Source organism: Lissotriton helveticus, chromosome 2_1 (genome assembly GCF_964261635.1).
Source record: "Lissotriton helveticus chromosome 2_1, aLisHel1.1, whole genome shotgun sequence".
NCBI classification, from domain to species: domain Eukaryota; kingdom Metazoa; phylum Chordata; class Amphibia; order Caudata; family Salamandridae; genus Lissotriton; species Lissotriton helveticus.
The window spans coordinates 666,825,714-666,847,907 of NC_136059.1; the positions used below are offsets into that span (position 1 = coordinate 666,825,714).

The following is a 22,194-nucleotide window of genomic DNA, read 5'->3' on the forward strand; positions in this document are numbered from 1 at the left end:
GCCACTATTCGCAGCTTGGCCGGGAAGAGCATTGAATAGGGAATTTCTCTCGCCCTGAGTTCTTTTTTAACTTCAAAGAAAGTTCTCCTCCTCCGTACGACCTCTGCCGTATAGTCCGGAAAGAATGCCAGAGTGGAGTTTTGAATTCTAATAGGTGGAGAGTTCCTCGCTGCTTGAAGGATCGCATCCCTGTCCCTGAAATTGAAAAGTCTCGCTATAATTGGCCGTGGGTTAGCGCCTGTTTTTGGGCGTCCCCCGGGGACTCGGTGCGCCCTCTCCACTGTAAAGAAAGACGAGAGGCCCTTGGGCTGGAGGCGTTGCTTGATCAGGTCTTCCACATATAAGTCCATTGCTCTCGTGTCCTCCGATTCTGGAACCCCTATTATTCGGACGTTGTTGCGCCTCGAGCGCCCTTCCTGGTCATCCAGTTTGCCGCGCAGTTCTTTGTTTTCCTTTGCAATCCTTTCCATATTCAGTTGCAGCTCAGAAACATCTTCCACCAACGACTTAGTCACTAGTTCTATCGTGTTCACTTTTTCCGTCATTTTATGGAAGTCCGCACGGATGAGCGTGATTTCCGCGGAGATCGACCCCACTGTTGCTTGCACCTGGGTGAGGGCCCGCATCACATCGTCCAAGGTTGCTTTCTTGCCGCCCGCCGTCTCCGCGGTCCTGCCCGTCTGCGCCTTCGCGTCTGGTGGGGAGGAGGTGTTCTGGCCATATGCGTATTTTTCTAGACGGGATTGCGCAGCTCCGCCTTTCGGCCCCTTTCCGGCCATCTCGGTGGCCCCGTCTGGTATGCCTCACAGGGGTGTCTTGTCGTGTAGCACTGCACCAAAGGCGTGAAATTCGTCGGGGAGTAGCTCCTGTAGACTCCGACTGGCACGCGCCGCAGGTCGGCTGATCGCAGCGTCTGCTGGGTGACTGAGTTCGTCTCCTGCTTGCGTCCAGCCACTGGTGGGTATATTCTACACCTTCTGCCTCTCCCAGCCGGTCGCTAATCCTCCGTCCAATAAATGTCGCCTATGGTTCCGCTTTGGCCTGGCAGCCCTGTTCATTCCGCTGTGTGGCGTCCGCCTTGACAAGGGCCAGTGTGGGGCTGTCCCTCGAAGTTGTGTCCGCCGCAGCGTCACCTGCACAATGGCGGCGCGTGTCGCCCGCGGGTGTGGCAGTGTCTATGCTGGCGGTACACTGGTCTCGACCGAGAGTCACCAAGGTGTCCGTTACAAGAGGCGTATGCTTAGTGCGCCGTCCAACGCCGTATGCTGGGACCCCGTCACTGCGAGGCAGCCCCGAGGCGGGAGGCGCCACAGTCCTGTGCGGGAGTACGTGGCCCGCCTCCACACCCCCGCAGCTGATGGGGTGCGGGGTCCAGGGAAGACGGGTCTGGGCTCGGGAGGCCGCGGACAGCAAGTCCGGGCAGGTGTCGGTTCCCCCTTCCTGCAGCCCAGCCCCCGTCCGCTGTGCGGCCTGTGACGTGCGCCCCCGTTCACCGGGTATTTAGCGGTCAATGCGACGCCTCTCTTCGCCTTCCCCCGGTGGAAGCGGGTCCCGCGCTGGTCATTACTGGGCACCCCTTGACTCTCACCGTGGATGCGGGCGCACTCCTCTCCCAAAATGGCGGTTTCAGCCTCCGAGGTCGCTGGATCCTCCGCCTTCGGACAGTGGTCGGGTGTGTTCCCAAGGAGTCCACAGGGATGCCCGGGCCACCGATCCTCGGCCCCCTCCTTTCAACGCCGATTCTGGAGCGCCCACTCCTCCGTCGCCTCGAGCCCGCCTGTGGACGGGCACTTCCGGCGCTGTCTCACCCAGATAGTCGCACTTCCGGTCTGTTCTCCTCTGCCGGCAACTCCCCGGCTTCAATACCTCTCGGCGACCCACGCTGGCTGCGCTCCGAACTGTGCCTCCCGACGTCGGATTTCTGTTCCGATTGTCCCCTTCTGTGCCGCCCGGTCCTGGGCGTCGGTGCCGTCCCGCTACAGAGGTTTGTGTGACGGATTAATATACGGATTTCACCGGAGGCCGCTTCAACTGCGGAGCTCGCCTAGATTGCTGCCACCATCTTCGGCTGTCAGCCACGCCCCCTACATTCACAATGTTTGACTCTAAAACAAAAACAGCAATTACTTAATTCTCCAATGTGACATTATCGCTGAACTTATACACCTACAACCTATAGCTATATTTAATAGACAGGGAATAATCATGGACATGTATTTAAAAGCACAGAGTTGCATATAAGGAAAGTGTTTTTTTCTTGTTAGGAGACCGTGCTCCAGGATTTAACAACAATCACAACACAAGAGAAGTACGGTTTTCACTGATTCACCTCATGTTTGGGAATTTCTGATAGCATCAGCTCGATTAAATATTATATTTGACAATTTTACACCAACCATGTTGTATATAATTATTTATTGATATATTCCATATAATATAGTTTACGCAGCAGTTGAAATGTAATGACATTACGTTTATTAAAAGTATATGTAATGACATCAAGTGTTTAAAGCCGTTGTATGCTTCTGGTTAAAAGCAAAAAGTGTAATTTAAAAACAATGTTTAAAATACTATAAAAACGAACTGTCACTTCGTATAAGACCCAAGGCTAAGTACGTACAAATAAACGTTTTTCAAATAACCTCAGATGAAAAAATAATTCTCTGTATGCACGTTAAATGTAAATATATTTTTGCAAATACTAATCATGAAGCACAATATCATTAAATGGTTTCTCCGAGTTCATGCAATTTATAGTAATTCAAAACATTGGACTGTTACACGATACAATGCTGGAAGAAAAGGCTGCCCTCTTCACTCTTCACGAAAGGCAACTAAAGACTTTAAACAAATATTGGAATTTTAATTTAGAAATTACTATGTTTTCAAAGATTACTGACAAACATAAGAGAGTATAAATGCATTTGCATTTATATCCAAGGTAAACTGTGCGTGTCATAATATTAAGAGTCACAAAATAGATTCAACTAACACTTATTAGCAATGAAAAGCGGACAAAAGGATTAAAGAACGTTCAAATCCTGTAATAATTGCCTTAATGTATACTATGAATTTACACCTTGTCAAGAAAGCAGATTTGGTATATTTTGGAAATGAAGTTACTTTTAAATAAAAACAATATTCTGCTTCGACGAAGCCCTTACTCAAACAAAAAGATTTTTGGACTTACTACACCTCGCATAAAAGATACCAGCTGCAACTGCCCAAAACGCTAACAAAATATTGTTGGGGTATTTTGACCTGTAAAGAGTAGAAGTTGTTAGATACTCACAAGAAATGTTGGATGTAAATACCCTGACATATGTTTGAATACTCTGCTGTCATCACCTTTAAGGGAAAAGTAATAATGTAGAAAGCCAATAAGCAAGTGTTCAAAGATGGTCTTCTGATACTAGTCTTTATTAGCCAGGATCCTGTTATGCACCATCGTGGCTAATGTACTAATGTAGCACAGGCATGTCTTGTAATTCATGGATTACATTTTTTATTATACGATGTCCAAAGTTAAATAAAACTTATGTTTTGCTTGCCAACCTCCAAATGAAACATTTAAATGAAACACAGCAAGTACCTGTAAATGTAGGCCTTCTTTGGTTTGATGTTTACTGCATGCTCTGCCTTCTGATAAAGGCCGGGTGAGATTCTTTGCTCATGGCCACAGAATTTACAAACACTAAAAAGTAACTTTTCAGAGGGGGAAAAAGCATCTCTCTAGTTTCCGGGCAATACTCCCCCCCCCCCCCCCCCTCCGTAACGCTACCACATTTCCAGTTACTACCCGGAGTAATACCCTGAGGCGTCCCAGTAATAATACACACATTCAGTGAATTACCTGGAAGGTATTTGGCAGCCTTTTGCTGCCAGAGACCTTTTCTAATGCCCAATAGACACAGTTTCCCGTATTTTATTTTCAAAAGTACATGCACCCAATACAATGGAATATATAATTCCTTCCTGTTTTACAGACATCTGTTCCAAAGACCTAGCCAATTCGCCTATTTTGTACATCGCCCTGACACTTTAGAAAGTATTCAATGGAACCGGTCACTGGTGTTTAAGGCACACTGTAACACAACAAATAACGTTCCCTTTCAAGGAGACAATGCTTTATAGTTTTTGAATACATCTCTGTGGCAGGTTTTTCTTCTTCAAGAAAAAACATAACACAGGGATGAGGACATTGTCCCAACAGAGCTAGGGTGTGGTTGAACTGGTAAAGCTTGGTCCATTTCCTATGTCTATTCTAGCTGAGTATTCGCATTGTCTGACAGAATCACACCAATGTCAAATGCTGGTTGCCAGAGATTAGACAACTACTTGGCAACTACACTTGGATACTGTAGATTTACCTGGACAATTTTGACTGTAACAGCTTGAGTAACCACTGCTAAGTAAAGACCACCTTACAGAGCTGCATAGAATAATGAGATTAGACCTGCTGTAAATCCACTTATCGAACAGCCTTAAAAGACTTTTGTGTAAAAATAACACACCAATATGAATGCTCCCGGTAGGAACATTCAATCTACAATTCGAGCTTCCTCTTCTAACCAGTTTCACAAATACATTAGAACACTACGATTCTTACGAAAATAAGTGCAAAATAATTCCCAAAGGCTCTTGCATCCCACACTAACAAACAGGTTTCGGATATTCAGTGCGCTTGCACTCTTTTGGTACATCTTATTTGTTCCTAAATTACGCAATATACAAAATATGTCATAAGGAAAGCTAAATTTAGAATCATCAAGCTATCGGAAAGTGCGCCAATAAATTACCTTGAAATATCGCAACGGGCAAGTACCAAATTAATGCTTTTTCATTTTTTTTTTGGCAGCGCAAGCATATATTGCTCGTGGTTCTCAAATCAATTTTTTTCTCAATTATGGGCCAAATGTTCTGGTTTCCACAACCAGATTGATCCAATGAACAGCGCCTCTTCATAAGGATTACCAGTTCTGCCTCTTTTGATTAATGTAAAACAGGATTTCATTTCCTGACACTCACTGTGGAACTATAGTAACAAACTAACATTTCCACTAGCAAAGTGTGCATTTCCAGCTGACAGCACAGACAAAAGAGTCTGCATTTAAGAGACTGTTGTCCTAGAATTTGTTAAATGGAGCACAATGCTCGAAATTGATCTTACGGCACATGTAGACATCTTGTGACACACCCCGGCTTTGGCAATATAATTAGAGGCTAATCCATAAAGCCTTTCAGACCCAAATGTGCTGAAGTGTCCAGGAAGAACTTTCTCCACCAGCTCCTTGTCTACTAATTCCTTGAGGCGCTCCAAGCTTCCAATATACTCATTTATCTGGCTGTACGGTAACCAATCAATCAGCTGCCCATCGTACACGGTATCGCCCGAGAATAGCATTTTTCGATCCCGGTCATGCAAGCAGATGCTACCTCTTGAATGACCTGGCATGTGCAGGACCATGAGCTGTCGATCTCCGAGGTTAATCATGTCACCTGTAAAACAAAACACACTTTCAGCACTCGTATTAGAGATGTTATCGATTTTCTATGGCTGAATTATGCACTCACTGTGCAAACACGCAAGTTTAAATATGTTTGTCCACACTAGGCTTGGTGTTCAAATACATCACAGGCTGTCAACAGCCTAAGTCATGCTAATGCCATTTCTGCACAAGACAGCAGTTCATAACCAACATTTAAGCAATAGAAAGCCCATGTACCAAATAAATTAGTAATGGAAAACAGTAGATTTTTCCTATTCTCGTTGGTCAAATTTAGTACTGAAATAGTTCAAAGTTACAGGATCAAAACACATTTCAGCGAGTGAATTGAACAATGAAACCCGCTGCCTAGGCTTCAGCTTGCCATCTCATGCCCTCCAGGGTTGGGCACTTCTGTGCCTTACAGAGCTCCTCCCTGGTGGGTCCACCTTTTGCTTGCCATCCTGCAGTCTAAGGCAGGTCACTCGGGGAGACAATGTACTCCCCGGTAGGCTCCTGAGAGGCCTCCTCAGGCGCCCCATCCACCTGTCCTATGGGACATTCAGAGGTTGGTTTCCCACACCCCTTGCCCATCCCTCTCTTAGCAGCAGTCTGGAAATTTTTACAGGCTCTAGACCTCCTAGACTCCCCTTATGAGAAGCCACGGACCTGGTGATCACACAGACCCACTCACGCAACCCCAACATTTCCAGGTGTGACCTTAACTCCACTTCCTTCCAAACAGTTTGCGCCAGATCATTCCCTGACAGACAGGCCACAGGCATGGCAGGCTCACAGTAACTCTCAGAAAATCTGAGAATCCGGTCACCCCCATTCAAACGGAATCAGAGCCACAGGGCAGTGACATATTGGCTGCTATGTCCCTCAGATCCTCCACCCTTCAACCATTGATGGTGATCCATTGCCTTTTCATGGAATGGGCATTTCATAAAAATGAATGCATCTAGGTATAGTCTGATTAATTATCACTAATATATATGTATTACCTACTGGTGTTTGCCAGGAGATATAGTTAGGACCAAAGTTTCCATAGGAAAAGCGTTTTTTGTTTTGCCAACAACTTTGGGGTGATTGACGAATCTTCACGACATTTTCAAAAAACGTCCCCTTTTCGGTTCAACTGCTGTGTTGAAAGTTTCGGGATGATCTATCAAGCGGGTCTGAGAAAAAAGGGGAGTCCCAAAGCGCATTTTCCCCATGTTATGTTTATGCTGATTTTTCATTTTTTGAACACGACCCAAACCGCTGAACGGAATTAAACCAAATTAGGCAGAAAGCTAGATATTGGTCCAAAAAGTGTGCTTTATGGGATTCGGTGTATATCCGTTCAGTAGTTTCGGAGATATTTAGGTTAAAAAATATAGATATCTGGGAACCCAAAATCCTAGTGAAATTTGATTAGCTGCCAACACTTCAACCAAGAAGTAATGGCAGCCATCTTGAGACTCGGTGCGAATCCCACAAAAATTGAAGAAAAAAAAAAGATGAAAAGGTGGGTAGAAACACCCTGACCCCCTAGGTCTCGGAGGAGTGGGGGGTTCGACTAGGGCTCAGCAGGGCCCACATTTTTTTTTAATTTAATTTTCAGCAAGATCCACGGAACCGGCAAAAAACCTTAAAAAAATATAAGCGCAGCCCCCCACTCATGGGACTTATTATGCCCCGTGGACCAACACTTCCCAGGGGCTTTAATGCAAATAAGTGTGAGGGGCTACGCCTCCTGGTGTGCTGCTGGTTGGGGGATGAAGTCCCCTTGCTCCTGAGGGCCTCAGGAATAAAGTGGACTGCTTCTCGCAACCAGCAGTGCTCCAGGAAGGGTGTTTGTAGAGTGGTGGAGAAATGGGACGTGTCCTCCAACAACCTCTTAGCAATACAGCTGAGGGGTCTTACTGGAGGTAACAGGAGGGGTAGTTGATTCCCAAGGACTCTCAGGAGTACAGAGGGCTTCCCCTCCCAACCATGAGAGCAAAAGGAGGCGCGTTTGCAAAGTGGTGGTAAAAGGGGGCGTGGCTTGCAAAGACCTCTCAGCAATTCCCGTGTGGGACGTACTGGAGGTAACAGAAGAGCTTGTTGGCCCCCAAGGACCCTCTGGATTCAAGGGGACTTCATCCCCCAACCATAAGTGCGTCAGGATATGCGTTTGCAGAGTGGTGGAGAAAGGGGGCATGGTCTCCGAAGACCTCTCAGCAACCCCGCTCTGTGGGTCCTATTGGCGATAACAGGAGTGCTTGTTGGTCCACAAGGACCCTCTAGGGCCAAGGGGACTTTATCCCCCAACCAGCAGTGCCCCAGGAGGTACATTTGCAGAGTGGTGGAGAAAGGGGGCGTGGCCTCGAAAAACCTTGTTGCGAGATAGTGAATGCTCGAGGCAGTTTTTGTTGCAAGAATGGTTTATTTAAGTTTTCAGGCCAGTTCCTAAATGTGTACACAACAAAAACTATCAGGCTACTTCTCGTTTTTGAGGGAGGGGAAAGTGAGGGAGCACCAGTGTGGCTGGACAGTGAGGGCAAGGGAAAACCAACACCAGGATAGGGGTTGACCCGCAATGGAAACGCACGGATCCCGCCCATTTCAGTGGCCACCCAGGGAGGAGTCGACCACCTGTCGCCCTGACCCTGGAGCTGATCACGCACCTGTTGTAGCTACGAACCTCCTGGTCCGTGGCTGGGCGCTGCACGGGGAAAGCCTCCTGGCTCCTTGTCACTCGGTCCGAAGTCGGAAGCCGGATATGCAGCAGCTGTCCTTCTTTCCTTCAGTGCTGCCTCTCTCAGGGTCGTCTCACCGGCATCTTCCTCGCGGTTCTGCTCTCCTTCCTGGTTGAAGCTCCACCTTTTTAAAACGGACAAATTGTTTACCATGTCGTCTCCAGGGGTGGGGCTTTGCGGCAGGTTGGATTCGGTGTTAAAGGGCCAGAAGCCCGGGATATCCGATGTTCCCGGATCGCTAACGGCACCCTCCATGTCCGGGAGCTGAAAACAAGCAGAGGGTTTTACAAAAGGTGAGTCCCCCCGAGGGTTCCACGAGGTCAAGAGGAGGTGAATCCTGACCCCCCCCTCCCATGAGTAGTCCGGTTCGGGGGCGTATGGGATCCATGAGAGGAAGTCCGCATTAGAGTTGTCCGATCCCTTTGTATGGCAGACATCAAAAGGTTATAGTGAAAGGAACCAACGCATAACGCGCGGGTTATCACCTTTATTCCTGCTCATCCATACTAGGGGCATGGTCCGTATACAACTGAAAAGCGTTTGCCTTCCAGGTAGTACTGCAGTTTTTCCATGGCCCATTTTATTGGCAAACATTCCTTCTCGATAACCGGATCATTTCATTCTCGGGAAAACAGTTTCCGGCTAAAAGGATAGGTCTCTCAGTACCGTGTGGGTTTATTTGGGACAGAACAGCCCCTATGCCGATCTCAGAGGCGTCTGTCTGAAGAATGAAGGGCAAGTCGAAGTTAGGAGATACCAAAACAGGCCCACTAGTGATCACCTTTTTCAGTCTATTTATGGCTTTTAAGACTCGAGGAGAAGGGTGTAGTACTGTGTTGTTGGGGGTAGACTTTTTTAGGAGATCTGTCAATGGGGCCGCTATCTCTGAGTATTGTGGGATAAAGCGTCTAGAATATCCTAGGAGACCCAAAAAGGCACGAACGTCTTTCTTGGTAGTAGGGACAGGAGTTTCAGTAATGGCCTTGACCTTCTCTTTCTGAGGTTCAATGCAACCGTTTCCTAGCAGGTACCCTAGGTATTTCACACGGTGAAACCCTACGCGAGACTTCCCGGCATTGATGTGAAGGCCTGTGGCTTGTAACTACTGTACCACTGGACGACAGTGTTCGAGATGTTTTTCCCAAGTAGGACTGAAGATCACGATATCGTCGAGGTAGGTGGAGGAGTATGCCTGATGGGACCGCAGGACCTTATTCATCAACCACTGAAAGGTCGCGGGTGCACCGTGCAAACCAAAAGGCAAAACAGTGAATTCGAACAGACCGTCAGGGGTGGAAAAGATGGTCTTTTGTTGGTCACTGCCTTGCAGGGGTACCTGCCAGTATCCCTTAGTCAAACCCAGAGTGGTGATATACCGGGCGTTCCCTAGTTTTTCAATCAACTCATATACCCGGGATAGGAGTCCAATTTAGAGATGGCATTAACCCTCCTAAAATCAATACAAAACCGAATGGAACCGTCTGGCTTGGGAACTAAGACGATGGGGGATGACCATTCACTCTGTGACGGTCTGATTACACCCATCTGCAACATTTTGCATATTTCTTCTGAGACGGCTGCCTGATGGGCCGCCGGGATTCTGTAGGGTTTTTGTTTTATCACCACACACGGTTTGGTGTCTATGTGGTGTTCCACTAGGCTAGTTCTTCCTGGACTGTCGGAAAAGAGATCTTGGTAAGGAAGAAAAAGGTCTATTAACTCTGTGAGTTTCTCATTGGGGAGGTCCTCATTTACTAATAGTTTTTCCAGGGTACAGGGATATCCTTCCTCAGGGAGAGACAACTGGATGGTTTGCGGAGGGGCCCCTAACCACTTCTTTAGGAGGTTGATGTGATAGAACTGGGTTTTCTGAGGGGTTATCTGCAGACGATATGTGGTCCGTCCTATGGTCCCTACCACTATATAGGGGCCCTTCCATTTGCTTTTCACCTTGGACAAAGAGGAAGGTAACAGAACCAAGGCCCAATTGTTTACCTGTAAGGAACGCCATTTTTTTCCTTTATCGTACTGGTGTGTTTGTTTCTGCTGACTCTTTTCTAGGTTTTGGTGAGCCAGGTCCCGTAGTTTACCGATCCTAGACCGTAAATGTATGGAGTATTCTAGAAGGCTCGGAGTGTTGTTTTCTTCCTTTGCCCAGGTCTCCTTCGTCATCTCTAATAGAGTCCAATGCTGTCTACCATAGAGGAGTTTGAATGAAGAACACCCCAAACTACTCTGAATCTGTCCTCGGATGACGAAGAGAGCCAGGGGAAGGAGACAGTCCCAGTCCTTACCTTCACTCGTCAACATTTTCTTTAGGGTCAGTTTTAAGGAGCCGTTAGATCTCTCAACCAAACCATCTGCCTGTGGGTGGTAAACTGAAGTTTTGATGTGTCTAACATCCAGCAGTTTACACACTTGAGACATTAGCTTTGAGACAAACGAGGTTCCTTGGTCTGTCAAAATCTGTTGGGGAAAACCGACCCGGGAGAAATACTCCAACAACTTGTCTGCAATAACCGGGGTTGTGGGGGTCCTAAGGGGAACGGCCTCGGGGTAATCTACCAAGACCAGGACGTATTGATACCCTTTTGAGGATCTGGGAAGAAGGCCTATAAGATCCATGCCTACGCGTTCAAAAGGCTGACCTATGATGGGCAGGGGTTGTAAGGGAACCTGTGGTGGACGATAGGAGTTCCTTAGTTGACAGACCGAACACTCATAGCAGTATTTTTTTATTTGTTCATAGATGCCAGGCCAATAAAAGTGTCTCAGGATGTTTTCTGTTTTTTTTTCTGTGCTCCCACGTGACCGGCTAACAAGTGAGAGTGGGCAAAAAATAGAACCTATTCCCTAAATTCTCTGGGAACTAAGAGTTGGGGAGGCACAGTAGGGCTAGCGGTTCAGTAACGAAGACTGTTCTGTATTGTAAAAGTGGGATAAGTCAGGTTTTGGCCAGGCGGAGGGTTCCTGGCCTCTTGCCAGGTATGGGAAAAGGGTAGCGTCATTTGTTTGAGGCCAGTGGAAGTTCTTATTTATCTTCCATGGCTCCTGAGTCAAAAACAAAAATAACAGTTGATGGACAGAATGCAGAACAATGTCATACATTCACCCCAGTACAGGGATCTGGGCCTAAATCCATCGATTGTTTGCACTCCACACCACCCCAGTTCAGACATCAAAGAGTCAAAAAGGCTGGGGTAATGCCTTTATTGGCTGCAGTACGCACTGTTTTCCAAAAAAGGGAAAGAAAGTCGGGGTTGTCAGTACCTGGTATAATGTCCTCAGGGAGGTTAGCCATAAGGCCTACAGTGACCAGTGAGGGGCCATCTTTCCCTTGACAGAGAATGGGTACTCTGGCTGTGGGATAGATATGAACGTCTCCATGGATGCACCGTATTGCTACCTGCCCCCTTGAAATCCTCTGTTCTGGCGTGAACAAGTGGCTTCTGATCATTGACTGCTGACACCCTGAATCTAGCAGGGCAGTAACTGAGTGGGTGTTAATAGTAACACTTACGTAAAAACAGGTCCCCATCTCAGCTGTGTACATGAGGTTGCGAGGCATGTAGCTAACGTCCATAGGTTTGTCTGTTTTCCTTCGGGGACAGACCCTCCTCATAGGGGGTAACTCCCCCTGCATTAGCCACCTAATAGACGGCTGGGGCCTCACCTGACAAGAGAGGGGCCAGAAAAAATGGTCATTTTGACAGTGGCCAGCCTGAAGCCCAGACTGCTCGCTCAAAATTTAGCAGGAAAAGCATCCGGGTCTTCTCCTGGAATGTACTTTTGTAGGGACACCGTGGGTGCAGTTGCAGAGGTTCGTGTTATTTTCTGGGCAGCCCCGGAAGATGGAAACTCATCGGCAACGCGTAATAGCGTATCCAGCTGGGCTTTCATTTGGTCCCTGAAGGTATCCCTATCTGCCTGGGCGCTATTGAGCTGGTGTTCTACGGCCCATTCCAGCTTTTTCTGCCCTTCCACCAGGTGTTGGATGAGCGCCTCCATTTTGTAATTGTCAATGGAGCCTTATGCCTGCATTCTCCACCAAGTGTTGCGGGATAGCGAATGCTCGAGGCAGAGAGTTTTTGTTACAGCGCTGGTTTATTTAAGTTTTCAGGCCAGTCCCAAAATGTGTACACAACAAAAAAAATCAAATAAATGGCGATCTTGCACTTTTCTGGGGAATTTGCTCTTCGCTCTTCACTCGTCGGGGTTGCGTTGTCTCTCACGGACTCTCCGATTTGGTGATATGCGGGAGGGAAAGGAAAAGAAAACAGAACACAGCCTTACTATCAGGCTACTTCTTGTTTTTGTGGGAGGGGAAGTGAGGGAGCACCAGAGTGGCCGGACGGTGAGGGCAAGGGAAAAACAGCACCAGGATAGGGGTTGACCTGCTATGTAAAGGCACATATCCCACCCGCTTCAGTTGCCACCCAGGGAGGAGTCGACCACCCGTCGCCCTGGAGCCGATCACGCACCTGTTGTAGCCAAGAACCTCCTGGTCCGTGGCTGGGCGCTGCGTTGCGAAAGTCTCCTGGCTCCTTGTCACTCGGTCGGAAGCCGGATCTGCAGCAGCCGTCCTTCTTTCCTTCAGTGCTGCCTCTCTCAGGGTCGTATCACCGGCATCTTCCTCGCGGTTCTACTCTCGTTCCTGGTTGAAGCTCCACCTTTTTAAAGCGAACAAATCCTTTCCCGCGTCGTCTCCAGGGGCGGGGCTTTGCTGCAGGCTGGATTCAGTGTTGAAGGGCCAGAAGCCCGGGATATCCGACGTTCCCGGATAGCTAACGGCACCTTCCAAGTCCGGGAGCTGAAAACAAGCAGAGGGTTTTACAAAAGGTGAGTCTCCTGAGGGTTCCACGAGGTCGGGAGGCGGCGAATCCTGACATACCTCTAAGCAATCCTGCTGATTAGGATTTACTGTAAGTCCTACTCATATCAGTACTTACACATTCACTCACTGATTCATAGAACTACACGCACATCTAATTACTCACCCATACCGCCACTCACTCAATAATACAGGCACTGACATATCCACTCTTACACCCATACAGCCACTCATGCACTAAGTTAGTCATCCAGAGTTACTCACACACCTACTCACTCACCCATGCCTTCAATCATACAGCCACTAACCCATACAGTTACGCACACAGCCACTTACTTTCTCATACATATACTAACACATACTCACTCACCTATACTGTCAGACACAAGCACACACTCACCCATACAGCCACTTTCACATTCACTCAACCATACAGTCACTCATATACCTCATCACTCACCTATACTGCCTTTCACATACACAGTTACTCATCCATATATCTCTGATACAACCACTCACTCCCACAGCCATACACACACACACTCGCCTATACAGCCCCTTCTATATGTACTCACTAATGCATAGACACCAACTCACCCACTCACTCATCCATTCAAGGTCACTTACCCCCTCACCCACGCACACAGACACTCATACAGGTACTCAGACAACCAATCGATCATCCATACAACCACTCGCGTACCCACTCACACATCCATACAGCCACTTACACACCAACTGACAGATTGATACAAACATTCACACAACCAGTCACTCGCCCATACATTCACTGAGACACCTAATCACTCACTTATACAGTGAGTCGCACAACTACTTAATTCTCAGTACAGGCACTCACATACCCACCGATTCACTAATACACCTTGGTATATATATTTAACACTCAAACTTTTTAAAACCACTCACAGTCAATGGATATTATCAGTGATGTCATTTGAGATCTCATCACTGATATCACTGACCACGTCATGAGTGATGTAATATGTGAGGTCATAAGCAGTGCATGCGGTTTGCGAGTTAGTTAGGTAAGCTAACTATAACCACTGAATTCCACTGGTTTTGTACGAGTAAAACCTGAGCCTAACTAGAACGTCCCTGTAACCTTTGTTTTTTCCAGTGAAAATATATATATATATATTCATTGAAAAAACCATAGGTTATAGACCATATATAGTTAGGAATTAGCATTTACAAAACCTTGAAAATTCACTGAAAAAACCATAGGTTATAGACCATATATAGTTAGGAATTAGCATTTAAAAAACCTTATTTTACTCACACAAAACCATTGAAATTCCATATATAGTTAGTTGCACTAACTATATATCGCGCACCCGCAATCCACTGCTGATCATGTCACATATTACATCATTCATGACATGGTCAGTGACATCACTGATGACATCACTGATGACATCTCAAATGACATCACTGATGACATCACTGATGACATCTCAAATGACATCACTGATGACTACATCCAGTGACTGTACAATTCTGTAAAGTTAAAATATGTCTTACATATTGAAGAATGAGTGGATGTATAAGTGTCTTGATGAAGGATTTAGTAGGGGCATGGCTGACTGTATGAGTGACTGATTAAATGTGTCTCACTGAGTGCATGGGTTAGTGACTAAACTGTCTTAATTTGTGCATCATTATGTCTGTTGTTCTGTAAACTGCTGCATGTGTTGATCATTAGCTATATGATTAACTGTATGGGTTATTGATTGGTTGCCCAAGCATTTGTATGGGAGACTGAGTGTGTGTGTGGGTGGCTGGGAGGTGTATGACTCTCTGCATAGATGTGTGAGCAGTTGATTGACTAGATGTATGGGTTCAAAAGTGCATGTGGAAACAGCTGTATGGGCGGTTGACTGTGTGCATGAGTGTATTGGTGAGTGAATGGATATCTCAGTGCTACATGTCAAAGTAAGTACATATGTAAAACACAGTACATGTGAGAGTTGACATATATAAATAACTGTGCATAAGAGCCAGTGAATGTGTGAGTGGCTGTATGGATCATTGTGAACTTGTATCCAGGATTGTATAAGTGAGTAAATATGTTTTAGTATATGTTTGAATAAGTAAGGTGTGTATAACTGTATAGTTGAGGAAATGGAGGTGTGATTGATTCTTTGCATGACTGACTAAGTGTCTGAGTAACTCCATGGATGAGTGACAGTCTATGAGTGTCTGTTTACACTGAGTGTATCTAAGGTTATATTAGAGTCTGAAGAGGTTCATCGTATTATCACATGAATGATGTCATCAGTGATGTGATCAGTAATGTCAAATGAGATGTCATCAGTGATGTCATCAGTGATGTCATTTGAGATGTCATCAGTGATGTCATCAGTGATGTCATTTGAGATGTCATCAGTGATGTCATCAGTGATGTCACTGACCATGTCATGAATGATGTAATATGTGACATGATCAGCAGTGGATTGCGGGTGCGCGATATATAGTTAGTGCAACTAACTATATATGGAATTTCAATGGTTTTGTGTGAGTAAAATAAGGTTTTTTAAATGCTAATTCCTAACTATATATGGTCTATAACCTATGGTTTTTTCAGTGAATTTTCAAGGTTTTGTAAATGCTAATTCCTAACTATATATGGTCTATAACCTATGGTTTTTTCAATGAATTTCATTGGTTTTTTAAAAGCTAATATCTATAGCTGTAAAATTTATTCTTCTTTAAATCCAAAAATATATTTTATATGTTTATTAATAATTTTTTTTAATATTTTTTTTGTTTCGCTCCCGGTCCGCGAACCGGGAAGCTTCCCGTTAGCTCAATTTGATTCCGCGATCCAGTCCGCGAACCGGTAAGAAATCAACATAGTGACGGTATCGCGTTGCCGCGTAATGCGTCTTATGACGTACTGCGTTAGCGCACCCGGAAGTGCCCCGGGGCGCGGACCGAGGCGCGAAACGCAACTCCCCGGAAGCGATCCGCGGCGCGAAAGCGCGACGTATCGCGTTGCCGCGAAATGCGTCTTGTGACGTATCGCGTTAGCGCACCCGGAAGTGTCCCGGGGCGCGGACCGAGGCGCGAAGCGCAGCGAACCGGAAGCTAACCGGGGAGCGTTCCGCAGCGCGTAACATGAGCGTTAGAGGTCATGTGACTTGTTAATAAAACTTTTCATTGGTTCATTTCACTTTTAGTTTCATAATTATGGAAGGCTAGGTCAGGTGACCTAAAAATAACACTTTTCATTGGTTGAGAAGTATTGTTTTTTCCAAATGATGAAAACCCCTCCTTCTTTCCTCACTCTGACTTTCATTATTGTGAGAGGAAGACCTATTTTGCTTCTTGGAAGACCTATTTTGGTTGTGTGAAAATGGCTTCATTGATTGCTGCAGCTGGTGCACCCCCACCACCACCTCCACCTCCTCATGGGAAGAGAGGACCACCTCCCCAGGTGGTTACCAACACTGAGGAGGAAGATGAAGAAATGGATGAGGAGGGAGAACAACCACAATTCCTGGAAGAGTTGCCCCGGGTTTCAAGAAAGAAAGCCAGTTTCATCTGGCAGTTTTTTTCCATCCCTCCTGGCCAAAAAAAGGTCAATGCCAGGTACGCAACATGCCTCATATGCAAGGAACAATTGTCCAAAGGGACGGACAAAAAATACAGTTATGGTAATCACACCATGCATAGGCACATGACGAGGAAACATCCCCTAAATTACAGCCGGGCGGAATTAAGGGATATGATGGACAATCCTAGAGCAACTCCTGTGGCGAGATCAACAACATCGGTTTCTTTAACACCAGAGGAGGCACGGGAAACTGTGCCAAATATCCAACCAAATTTTGGGCATATGATACATTTATGTATGCGCTGTCGTGCATTATTAGCTTGTGGCAACATGAGCATCAATGCACTCAACCTTGCATATGAACACCATGATTGCCCTAACCGCCCCCAGTAATTTTTTTTTGCTCCTGTTGAGCCCTTTTCAACGCCTGTTTTTTGTTGTTTCCCCCCCCCCAAAAAAACCAAAAAAAATATAAAATCGTTCAAAAAATACAAAAAAACAAAAAATGTTCAAAAAATACAAAAAAAATATAAAACAACAAAAATATTTAAAAAAAAGTTCTTTTCAGAACTACCTTCCCTTTCAAAAAAAATTGCTACAATGTTTAGCACTCTGGCAAGCTCTATTACTTTTGGTTCGCTCCCGGGTTAGCTTCCCGGTACGCGGACCGGGAGCTAACCCAAAAAAAATTAAAAAAAAAAAAAAAGTGTAAGTATAAGGAAAGTAAACAGAGAGTGATGTTAAAAGAAAGACAGCTATAGGGAGTAAAGAAGAGATACTGTTTAATAGATCTATTTACCGAAAAAAGACAGAAGAGGGTATAATTGTGAAAAACAAAATAGATAACGAAGTGAAAGAAAAACAAGCATTGGCATAGCCAATAGGTCTCGCCTTTGGGACCTTCTAAGTATTTAGTTATGCAGCATAATATCCTTGGTGCAGCAACATCAACTGTTGCATGTCTAAACACGTATAAGGTCCCAAAAGCGAGACCTATTGTCTATGCCAATGCTTGTTTCTTAAGTAGAATTGCAATATGTCTGACTCTTCCATGTGAAAAGATCTTATCTTGTGCTCTAAAGATTGCTAAAGTCTCGACAGAGAACAGGCTAGGCTGTAAGTAGGGTAAATTGCGCTTGGTGATCTGTTTGAGGGAGTGTCTGCTTTGCCTGGTGTCTTTGGAGAGCAATTTTGATTGTTATACTGGACAATATAGCCCTAATGTAAATAACATAGGGGCATATTATCAACATAGGCAATAAAAGTTTTGCAGCTTTTATCGGCAGAAATGTGTCGCTAAAGCTGCTTTTGCGGCAGAAAACTGCCGCTAAAGCCGCTTTTGCACCAGTTTTCTGCCAATAAAAAGAGCAATAATTTTATTGGCTGTATTCATAATATGCCACTTAGTGTGCTTCAACTACACAGAGAAAGCATTATGAACAAATAGTGATACAGTGATCAGTCAAAGACACTAAGAGTAATAGAGATGGAGTGAGTGAACAAGAGTGAGGAACTATGAGAAGAGAGGGACTGAGAAAAAGAGTGGAAGGAGTTGAGTAAGTAGGTAATAGAGAAAGGAATGAGGGAAGTAGCAAAGGCAGGAAACTGAGGATTAAAGAAATGAAGCAGTGGAACTAATAGTAGTTCAATGTGATAGAAATGTAACGAAAAGAGTACAAAATATTTACCTTATAATTGTCGTTAAATTACTCACTTTTTGTTTTTATACTTTCAATCTGTGAAAGAGAGAACAAACATTAGAAAAATATAAAAACATGTATTAAAAAATTACAAAAGACAAGGGCAAAGATTGAAGGACAAACAGTTTTTCAACAACTTTGACACTTACAGAAGCTACACAGTCCTAAAGATATACATTTTAAACTAACACTATCTTGATGCAGATGAAGTGAGGCCTATCTTAAAACATGGTGCATATTTTGCATTGCTGTTGTTTCAGAAAAGTGTTGCAAGACACTAAAATTTTAAATAATTGCTTCAGGATGCCAATAAGATGTCTACTATCCAGAGTTTTGTTTCAGGTGAGGCCTACTCAGGGTTGCAGATGAAATTTCGAGTTGTTGAAGAGAATAGAGGACATAATACATGTGAAGGTCTACCAATGAAGTGAGTCATGTCCACTGCAATCTTCAACAAAGTCCAAACCTCCTATGTTTCCCTGGACAGACCTAAACTTGATCTGCACAATGTGATTCGTAATGATAGGAAACACAGGTGATGTAATTGAAATACATGCAATTTATTTTGCTCATTTCACAATCACATCACTTGTGTTTCCTTTGCTTAGGTATCTCATTGTGCAGATGTAGTCTAGCATATGAAAGAATACGCAGAAGTGCAGCACTGCATGCAACAACTTTGACACTTACAGAAGCCTCACCTTCTCCATGCCTCCTACACAGTTCTACATATACATCATAAATGCAAACAGTACAGAATTAATTATACATGTTAAATGGTTTATTTTTGCTGTTCTCAGAATGTATCAAAATTCACTAAAAACAGTGACTTGAAGGTATTCATCATGTAACAGCGGGGAAAAAAAAACACAATCAAAATGATTGTGTTTAAAAAACCCATACAACATCAGAAATCAAAAATCAGAACTCCTTAAAGTTAACTTACTTTCCATGACGTCCAAGGATGTCCTATGAACAGCTTATACTCTTTTGTGCTGTTATTACTTTCAGCCCGCCACTTTCTGAAAGAAAATCTCCATCGTTTTTAAAAACATGTTACATACAATAAATGACTTCTTGCTCTCTACCACAAGATTCCACAAGGCCAAATCTTGTCAGAGCCATGTATAACTCTTGGATTTCTTGTTAGCCAATCCCGTCTTTTCACATTTCCGCAACTTTCAGAATTAAAATGTTGAAGATCATTTTCACAATCCTGGAATAGTAATATCTTCCCCTTCTTGCTCAGTCATGTTCTACTTTTCCTATGACACTGCTACAAGCAGACTTACACTACCTCTATGACTACTACAATTATTTAATTCTCTACATCACTTTTAATCACAAAGCAATGTAAAACAGTAGACAGCATTGCAGACTTACATTCCCTCTACTCCATGTTTTGATTGGCTGCTTCAATTAGCTTATAAAAAGAAACAGTTTTTCTGAACTCATTCAAAGTGCACTTATTTCTCCATGATGTCCAGTCTTGTGGTTAGAAGTTATGTCTCTGAACTACACTTATCCTCAAGGCCAAATAGTGTAGGAGCCATTAGAACTTCTTGAAATTCCACAGAACACATCCCGAAATTATCTCCCTAAAATTTTGGTTTTAAAAACACCAGGTAAGAGTTTTTAAGGTCATACGGCAATTTTTTTTTGAAAATTAAAACAGAATCATTGCAGAATGACCAGCCATTTCTAGACTTTAAATAAGCTGTGTAATGTCCTGATGTTATTGAAGGGCCGTCATGATATATAATTGCTGTAGTTACAAAAGTCCTTCCTGATATTGACAACTGCGAAGCTACAAATTTTTTTATTAAAGTTGTCAATTTTGTTCCATCAGGCCTACACCGTTGGAACATTAAAATGACGTACTGGCCATATGTTCGTATAAATAATGTGGACGTCATTTCAGATTTACATTGGCTACACTCCATGTTGTGATTAGCAGCTTTTACTAGCTTATTAAAGGAGACTGATTTACTGTCTGGCAAAGTTAAATATATAAATCTTTCTGAGTCTACACTAGTAGTACTTGATACCATACAGTTCTCGCAGTCATGCTGCCATTGATAAGAAAGCCCAAACAGCTGATCTACATCTACACCTTCAGCATGTAATACATCAAGCATATACATTAAAAACTCCTGACAATCTTGCTGAATATTTTGAGAGAATTGGGTTTGGCCTGAACATCTGTCTAACAGATTTCGAATTTCAGACACACTTTCTATGTTTCTTCTATCAGTGGTACATTTCTCTAACACAGAATTTAACAAACTGCAAAATCTTTGATCAGAATTGACCACAATCTCTTCTTTTACATTTTTTAGAGAAAACAAAACATTAATTACTACATTAGCATAGCAGTTGACACCAGAACTGTTTTCAAACTGAAAACCAACAACATCTTCAACAGAATCCTTTTTGTTTCTGCTTGTAATTTTAGGTTCATTGACTTTTTGTCTTTTTGCTACAACCTCCCCAGTATTGTTCTCATTTCTTCGTTTCCGGCCTACCACACGTTTCTCAAACAAAGGAAACTGAGGCAAATGTGGCGCATACTCTCTTCTTAACCTATTGTATTCCTTAACACAATCTAGATCTGCACAAATGTTTGTGACATCACACTCAATCAAGTACAATCCCGATAAAGTTCTAACTCGTGACAATGCCACATATGCCATACCCTCCTTGAACACAGAACTGCCAATATTCACCAATGCACTGTCTACACTTAAACCTTGCGATTTATGGATTGTCACCGCATATGCCAAGCAAACAGGAAACTGCTTACGGCGAACATATAAGTCTTTTACAAGCAAAAATCTAGCAGAACAACAAGCAATTAGCTGTACTTCCTCAATGCCATCAAATTTAATTTTTAAAAATTCAATTCCATCTCTATTTCTGTATTTCACAAAATCAACAACATTACCCATTGATCCATTTACCAGACCTCTTTCAACATGTAAATTCCTTCTTAAAATTATACGGCAGTTCAAGCACACATTCAGAGTCTTTTCAAAACCTGCAGTTTTAGATATACTCTTCTCTAATGAATCCAATTTTGTTTTCAGATTCTCAGACAAAATAATTGTTGATCCCATATGCTCTACTCTATCAATAGCTTCCAGTTTCACAATCTCTTGCTTTTCTAAATGCAACATTTTGTTGTTAAATTTGGCACATTCTGCAAGAGTTGGCATCAAACATATTCCAGATTTCTTTTCAGTAATTTTCTGAAAAATATTCTCAGGCACAACATCTTGTTCTGGATATAAATTTGACAGTAATCGTGCATGTAAAACTTCTTTCCCATGCTCGGTCACTTTTCCAATTCTAACATCTTGTAGAATAGTCTTGTAAACTTCATCCTTCGCCTGACGCATATTTTCATGCAGTTCAGCATAATTGAAGTTTAACCATATATTGATGTTGCCAATGCTGCCTAGGCACTTCCTGGTATCTTCATGCGTGAGCATTTTGAACACAGGTTGCCCTTTCACTGGTGTCAGCTGCAGAAGATCTCCGAAAACAATGATGTGTTTGCCACCAAATAACACATCATACTCTGTTTTGAGAACTTCTTGCATCCTCAAATGCACAAAGGCAAGCATGACATTGGAAACCATGCTTACTTCGTCAATGATAAGAAGTTTCATTTTCCTCAAGATTCTTGAAACTTCAAAACAAGCATCTCCAGATAGCTTGTGATATTCTAATTTGTTGTCATGCTCCACTGGCAGCATCAGTAAACGATGTAAAGTAATCCCTTTAATATTATGTGCTGCCAGTCCAGTTGGAGCAGTGACAACACAAGACAGCGATGACTCTGTCTTTTCCTGCAAATAGCATGAAATTGCTT

At 43.9% G+C, this 22,194-nt stretch overlaps 1 protein-coding gene across 1 annotated transcript in view; it reads right to left on the reverse strand.

The window, feature by feature from the left end:
• Window positions 1-2,398: 2,398 nt before the first annotated feature.
• Window positions 2,399-22,194, reverse strand: part of MBLAC2 (metallo-beta-lactamase domain containing 2) — a 123,289-nt gene continuing 103,493 nt past the window's right edge. Inside the window, exon 2 of the mRNA XM_078675368.1 lies at window positions 2,399-5,499. Within this exon, the coding sequence (XP_078531494.1) occupies window positions 5,111-5,499 (389 nt within the window). The 3' untranslated portion in view covers window positions 2,399-5,110. The remainder of the gene's footprint in view (window positions 5,500-22,194) is intronic.